Source organism: Copidosoma floridanum, unplaced genomic scaffold, assembly GCF_036245765.1.
Source record: "Copidosoma floridanum isolate Cflo_tuat_1 unplaced genomic scaffold, Cflo_Japanese_pri ptg000032l, whole genome shotgun sequence".
NCBI lineage: Eukaryota > Metazoa > Arthropoda > Insecta > Hymenoptera > Encyrtidae > Copidosoma > Copidosoma floridanum.
The window spans coordinates 1,491,382-1,498,393 of record NW_028321909.1 but is presented as its reverse complement, the minus strand read 5'-3'; the positions used below and the strand labels follow the sequence as shown (position 1 = coordinate 1,498,393).

General features: G+C 54.6%; 2 protein-coding genes across 2 annotated transcripts; both read left to right on the top strand.

Annotated features, from left to right (window-relative positions):
- The first annotated feature begins 838 nt into the window (after nt 1-838).
- LOC149373316 (uncharacterized) lies at nt 839-3,833 on the top strand. Its single transcript, XM_089597453.1, has 5 exons — nt 839-1,044; nt 1,104-1,945; nt 1,990-2,422; nt 2,465-2,988; nt 3,031-3,833. Exons 1-5 carry the CDS (start codon nt 839-841, stop codon nt 3,831-3,833), a joined length of 2,808 nt encoding a protein of 935 aa, XP_089453579.1.
- Nucleotides 3,830-4,728, top strand: LOC149373315 (uncharacterized). Its single transcript, XM_089597452.1, has 2 exons — nt 3,830-4,036; nt 4,081-4,728. The coding sequence occupies exons 1-2, from the start codon at nt 3,830-3,832 to the stop codon at nt 4,726-4,728; spliced, it is 855 nt and encodes a 284-aa protein (XP_089453578.1).
- The last annotated feature ends 2,284 nt before the right edge of the window (nt 4,729-7,012 follow it).

Sequence of the window (7,012 nt, the reverse complement as noted above, 5' to 3'; positions counted from 1 at the left end):
TGGCATCAAAAATTTGTATCCGAATAATTTTTCCCGATAAATGTCTAACCAACTCTGGACTGCAAAGTCTATCCGATTCAAAACCACTGTTTCGTTCGACGATATACTGTCGGTCGGCCCCCCTCCTGATCGTCTCGGCGCTTCATTACGCCGCTGCCGCTGGCATCGACGGCCTGTGCCAGGACCAGCTCAGTTCGTCTCCTGATACACAGGTTCACGCATCAGCTGGCCAGCTACAAGCCTCTACCAGCCAAGCCACACCAGCAGCAGCCAGCAAGCCGCTCGAGACAGCTAGTCCACCAACAATATCAGCAGAGCATAGTACGCAGAAAGTACACTATTCATTGTCGCCGGGCTCGCTTCCCTTGTACTCAACAAATAAAGAGTTTCTCAAACATTGGTCCTTCGAGCCGGATTTAGCAACAAGGAGAGGAAAGCCGGCACGATGTAAGTACGCATTAAGTCCTGCGTCTTGTGTTAATGCGCGTGTCTTGCACGTCCACGAGCGTTAATTAATGTAGCCGAAGGTCATGGCCACCACGCTGCCCATGATACGGATTACGTGGCAGCCGTGGTTCTCGTTTGTCAGCCACCGCGGCCGCCATATCGCAGGCGTTGCCGACTGGAGCTCGCGAGTGCACGCGCGCTTGGGACCGCCATATTTACTGCTCGCTGTGCGAGCGTTAGCCACTGCCGCCGCCATATTGCAGGCGTCGCCGACTGAAGCTCGCGCGCTCTGGACCGCCACGGCCGCCATGATGCTCGTGTCGCGAATTTGAGGTTTGGCTGCTCGCCGTGCGAGCGTTAGCCCCCACGGCCGCCATGTTGCCCGCATCGCATGACTGCTGCTCACAAGTGCACGCGCACTCGAGACCACCACGGTCGCCGTGAGGCCCGTGTCGTGGATTTTATGCAGCCAACTGAGCGTCTGGCGCCTTGCTGCCTCGCTCGCAGAGTAGTCATCCTTTCCGAGCGCCTGGCGCCGTGTCGCCTCGCTTACGAAACAGTTGGCTCAGCAGAGCGACTAATAACTGATCAAGAAGCGTCCGCCTCGAGTTCCGTTGATGATTCAACGTTGAACTCGTTATATTCATGATTTTCAGGGAAACCGGACAGGCATCAGCCCTGTTCGCCACCCAACAACGGCTTGGCGACGTCATCGCTCGGTTCACGGCCGCTGTAAAGGCCACCGAGACAAGCCACTGGACCCCAGGCCTCGTCACGGCTCGGCTTGAGCTCTTGGACGCCTACTGGAATGACTTCCAGGTCAACCACGTGGGTTTGTTGACCGCAGAAACCACCGAACACGGCGACGCCGCGGACGACATATATGCCGCCGCAGAGGCCAACTTCGTCGATGCCCGGTCACACCTGTATGACGCTCGGCTCGCACTAGCCCCGACCGGGGCCCACGGGGAACTCCACCCAGCCGGAGAACCGGCACCACATCGTGAGCCCAAGTTGCCTACGATCACCATCCCGCCCTTCTCGGGACGACGAGAGGACTGGGAATCCTTCAGGGACCTGTTCCGAGCCCTCATACACGACGACAAGCAGCTAACGGACGTTGAGAGACTCTATTATTTAAAGTCACTCACTCAAGGCGATGCCAAGGCCGTCTCGGACTCCGTGCTGATCGTTGGGTCCAACTACTTGACAGCCTGGAGCCTACTCGAGGCCCGCTATGAGCATCGGCGGCTCCTCGTGCAGGACCACGTTGCGGCGCTCCGCAACATCAAGCCTCTGCGGGACGAGTCAGCTGGAGGTCTCCAAGTGATGTTGGACACGCTTGAACGTCATCGCGATCAGCTTAGTGCTCTCGGCCGCCCTGTCGCCTCCTGGGATGATTGGTTTATCGCGTTTGCAGCAACGGGCATGGACGCCACCACAAAACGTGCTTGGGAAGACGAGCTGGAGAAGCTGGAGATTTCCAGCGACGTGCCCGGTGATTCCTGGGCCACCTTTACCATGCTGGCTGCGTTTCTGCAGCGCAGATGCCGCACTCTCAGCTCCGTAGAGGCTTCTCATCTAGCGCGCTCAGCTGGCTCCGCCGGCTCACGAGGGCCCTCCTCGACGCACGCAGGGTGCAATTTCCGCTCCTCACGACCCAGAAGGCCCCAGCGAACTGTCCGGCTTGTCATAAACCCCACTATCTCGGGCATTGCGGTCAGTTCCGGGATCTGAATCCAGCCGCCAAGATGCACATCGTATTCCAGGAGAAGTTATGCTCCAACTGCCTGAAGCCAGGGCACTCCCTGCATGACTGCCCCTCCAAGTCGGTCTGCCAGCGCTGCCGGGTGGCGTACCACAGTCTGCTGCACGACAGCCGCAAGCACCGGTCCGAAGCTCCAGGATCTTCGGATCCACCCAAGCATGCGAAGCCAACCAGCTCCGATCTCCTTAAGACTCCTGATGAGTCCCGGCAATGACTCGCGGTGCTTCCGACCGCGCTCGTCCAACTCAGCGGCGGCCGGGGGCCCATCGTCACCGTGAGAGCCCTCCTCGACCCGTGCTCTGAGATCTCGGCCATCTCTCTCAAGCTCGCTCGCCGCCTGAAGGCCCCTTTGGAGGATTCTAGAACCAGCGTATCGGGCATCGGCGGCGAACACGCCGTAAGGTCGACACTCCGCGCCAGCCTGCGCCTGATGCCAGGGGATGGCACCCCCAGTTTGCATCTGAAGGCGCTGTGCATACCCCACCTCGGTCTTTTAACTCCTGCGGCCCCGCTTGACCCCAGCATCCTGCGAGTCTGGGCCAGCCTGCAGGACCTCGCCGACCCCGACTTTGGCCTTCCTCGTGCGGTCGATATTCTCATCGGCGCTGAGGTCTACAGCCGTCTGCTGCGCCCTGGGTACCATCAGCGTGGAGAGATCGTCGGTCAGCATACAGCACTCGGCTGGACTCTAGTCGGGTGTGCTCCTGGGCGCCCCTTGGACAGCACCGTCGCGTGTCCGACATTGCACGATGAGCTGGCTCCACCCTGGCATCGCGAGCTCGTCATGCTACTCTAGCGCTTTTGGGAACTTGAAGAGGTGCCCTCCGTCTGCCGCCGCGCGCCCGATGACATCGACTGCGAGCGGATTTTCGCCAACTACCAGCGTGACGTGGACGGCCGTTATATCGTGCGTTTGCCTATGAAGCCCAATGCTGCACCGCTCCTCGGCGATAGCCTGGCTAGCGCCCTAGCCTCACTGCGATCTCTACACCGTCGCCTCCAGTGGGACTCAAAGATGGCGACCGAGTATAACCGCTTCATGAGCGAGTACCTCGCCCTCGGTCATATAAAGCAGCTCTCCAGCCGAGAGCTCTCCGAACCGAGCGGCACGGTCTGCTACGTCTCGCACCACGGCATCTGGCAACACGGGAACCTTGGACCAAAGTTGCGCGTCGTGTTTAACGCCTCGCACCCAACCTCGAGCGGCTACAGCCTAAACGACATCCTGCACTCCGGGCCGAGACTCCAGACCGCACTACCGACAGTCCTGCTGCGATGGCGAAGACATCGCGTCGCCTTCTGCAGCGATGTCCAGATGATGTTCCGCCAAATCTGGGTCGACCCGCGAGACGCAGACCTTCAGCGCATCGTCTGGAGCCCCGATCCGAGTCAGCCGCCTGTACACTATCAACTGCGCACCGTAACTTATGGCGCGACTTGCTCGCCCTACTTGTCACTGCGTGTGATTCAACAACTCTGCCATGACGAAGGACACTTGTGGCCGGACGCCGTACCTGTCGTCATGAACGATCGGTACGTGGATGACATCCTCTCGGGATCAAGTAATCGGTCTGCTGCGCTCAGGCGGATTTCCACTCCGGAAATGGGTCGCCAATGACGCCGAACTTCTGGCTGACCTCACCCAGGAAGCTTGCCTGCGCCCTACGTGGCGTGAACTCAGCGACACCGGCCTCGTCAGCGAGCTTGGCATCAGCTGGGACCCAGCCTCGGATACTTTCCGGCTCACACCCCCGGCAGCTTGAGAACAGGACACCAAGCGGAGCATCCTTGCTGGACTCGCGAGCCTCTTCGATCCTTGCGGTTGGCTCGCGCCGACCATACTCCAAGCCAAGCTCCTTGTGCAGGATCTCTGGCGCGCCCGGTTGGATTGGGATGAGGTCGTGCCTGCATCAATGGCTCTTCGATGGTCAGCTTTCACTACTGAGCTGAAATCAATCCAAGGCTTCTCCATTCCACGTTGGATTGGATCTTCGGCTCCGTCGAAGATTCACCTCCACGCCTTTTCAGACGCCAGCCGCCGCGCGATGGGCGCGGTGGTGTACTCCCAGCTGCAGGACTCCTCAGGGCAAGTCCGCTGCCACATTCTGCTGGCCAAGACGAAACTTGCGCCCATCCGAAGCATCAAGCCGTCAGCCACACCCCAGGCTCGCATGACGGTCTCTCGCCTTGAGCTGCGTGCCGCGCTGCTTGCTGCGAAACTTCTGCGCTTGGTCGTCGGCGAGTGGAATATCCCTATTGAGCTATGCTACGCTTGGTGCGACTCCCAAGTCGTTCTACGCTGGCTCCGCTCTGCCGAGCCGACCAACCACGCTCTCGTCGACAACTACGTCGCCCACATCCAGGAGGTACTGCCACCGCACATCTGGCGCTATGTGCCTACTCATGACAATCCTGCCGATGTGGCGTCTCGAGGCACCGATGCCCAGACTCTACACCGCCAGCAGACACGGTGGACTGGCCTTTCCTGGCTGTCCGAAGGCCCTGATCGTTGACCCCAGGAGCCCTCCGAGCCGCCACAGCCCTCACTTCCTCGCCTCTGCAGCGTCACGCAAAAGGTCGAGTTCGACCTTCTCCGACTGTTCTCCGATCTGGGCGTCCTCCTGCGCACCCTCACCCACCTGCGTCGGTGGGCGAGACTCCATCTCGGCCGAGCCCCTACACGACCGATGCTCTCAGCACCGACGGCTACCGAGTTGACCGATGCCTACCTCGCTTGCGTGCGCTTGAGCCAGCAGCGTGCCTTCTCTGGTGAACTTGCACTGCTTTGCACGGGCCGCACCCTTCTCAAGCGGCACCCACTGACATCGCTCGCAGCCATCGTTCATACAGACGGCGTTCTGCGTGTGGGCGGTCGCCTCCAGCACGCCGAGATGACCTTCACGGAGCGACACCCACCCATCCTTGACGGCGCTTGCCCTCTCGTACGCGCTGTGATCGTCCGAACGGTGACGGGAGAATACACCAGGCCAATCATGAAAGTCACGCTGCTTCCCGTGATAACCCGGACCGCCTCTCAGCCTGCATCGCCCGGAGGCAAAACCGCTCTGGATACGGCGGGCGGGACTTGAAGTTTCGTTCCTGGAACGAGGCGGGCGGGATGTTTCGTTCGACGATATACTGTCGGTCGGCCCCCCTCCTGATCGTCCCGGCGCTTCATTACGCCGCTGCCGCTGGCATCGACGGCCTGTGCCGGGACCAGCTCAGTTCGTCTCCTGATACACAGGTTCACGCATTAGCTGGCCAGCTACAAGCCTCTACCAGCCAAGCCACACCAGCAGCAGCCAGCAAGCCGCTCGAGACAGCTAGTCCACCAACAATATCAGCAGAGCATAGTACGCAGAAAGTACGCTATTCATTGTCGCCGGGCTCGCTTCCCTTGTACTCAACAAATAAAGAGTTTCTCAAACAACCACATAGTGAAAACTATCACGGAAGCCGTACAATACGCGTGAATATCAAGATTGAATCACAAATTATAGAAATGAAATGTATAGAAAATTACATCGGAGACACTGTAAAGCAGTTTCACGTGAGCACTAAAAAAATATCAATACGATTTACTAAACAATCTCGGTAAACACGAGTACGAACCGCTAGATAAGCACAGAAGGCTAAAAGATTCGATCAGAAGCTACGCAGTGTTCGATTGTCAGTGTTGAATGTAGGTGTGTGGCCACTACAGTTTTTATATGTTGTTGTTTTTTTAATTTGTTTTGCTAAAAATTTCTGTCTATGTAGCAATGTTTGTTTGCAAAAAGCCGTTCAAATTTATTTTAGCACCCAAAGCACATGTGTTATATCATATTTTGTAGAGTAATATTTAATTTATATTTTAGTATAAATACGTTAAACTATGCTACAAGTGAGATTAAGACAAGACTCTGTAAAAACTGCAGATTCACTTTGAGAAGCGTAAAGCATGACGAAGACCATCTACCGACAAATTGCGTAAAGACAGAAGAAAAGTACCAAAATTGCGTTAACTATCAGAAAAACTACCCTGCAAGCTACAGCCAGTATTTAAAAGTGCCAAAACTAAGAGCCTCTACTACCACGAAAATCAAGAAACGAAGACAAAAAGTACAGATTTCTGAATCAACAAATATTCTAGAGCTACCTGAACATAAAGCGGTGCCAGCAAAACAACCCATATTCAAAAATACACCAACGGATGAGCTACAAAAATAGCTCAATTTATTTGAAATCCTATTAGATGTTAACCAAAGATTTATCATATAGACTCTCTTTCAGCCAAATTCACATCAATCTATAAAAATCTATTTTTGCAAAAGTCTGCATCAGGAAAAACTTTTTATAAATTTTATAGTAAATGCCTATAAAAATTACCATGCAGAACAGTTAACGTGGAACTAGGTCTTCACTCCGGACTTTTTATCTAACCGTAACAATTTTTACCATTACGCCCAGTAAAAATCATCGGGTGCCCAACTAAAATTCCCCTTACGACTCATGAGCGAATGTTCACTGTAGGTAAAATAGAAACCATAGATGAATTGCATTGTATTTGAAGAAACAAAATTATTATAGTATTATACATTCTTTATTATAGAATATATACATTCTTTAAAAATATTATGGATATCAGACAGTCCGCTTGCAATGTCAAATCAGTTTAGCTTAAAAATCTTTAAATAAATGTGATTGATACATTTCAATTATTGTAAAGAAATATTTATTTAAAATGGTACAATGTCTAACTGGTTAAATTAATAAAAAAAAAAAAAAAGAGTACAGTGATAGCGTACTACAATCAAG

What these genes read in the sequence shown, in the direction of transcription:
- LOC149373315 (XM_089597452.1), top strand. Translation starts at nt 3,830, where the DNA reads ATGACGCCGAACTTCTGGCTGACCTCACCCAGGAAGCTTGCCTGCGCC. An exon ending in GAGCCTCTTCGATCCTTGCG is followed by an intron (nt 4,037 to 4,080) that starts GTTGGCTCGCGC and finishes CTCCTTGTGCAG; the next exon opens with GATCTCTGGCGCGCCCGGTT.
- LOC149373316 (XM_089597453.1), top strand. Translation starts at nt 839, where the DNA reads ATGACTGCTGCTCACAAGTGCACGCGCACTCGAGACCACCACGGTCGC. An exon ending in CTAATAACTGATCAAGAAGC is followed by an intron (nt 1,045 to 1,103) that starts GTCCGCCTCGAG and finishes CATGATTTTCAG; the next exon opens with GGAAACCGGACAGGCATCAG. An exon ending in GCTGGCTCCACCCTGGCATC is followed by an intron (nt 2,989 to 3,030) that starts GCGAGCTCGTCA and finishes GGGAACTTGAAG; the next exon opens with AGGTGCCCTCCGTCTGCCGC.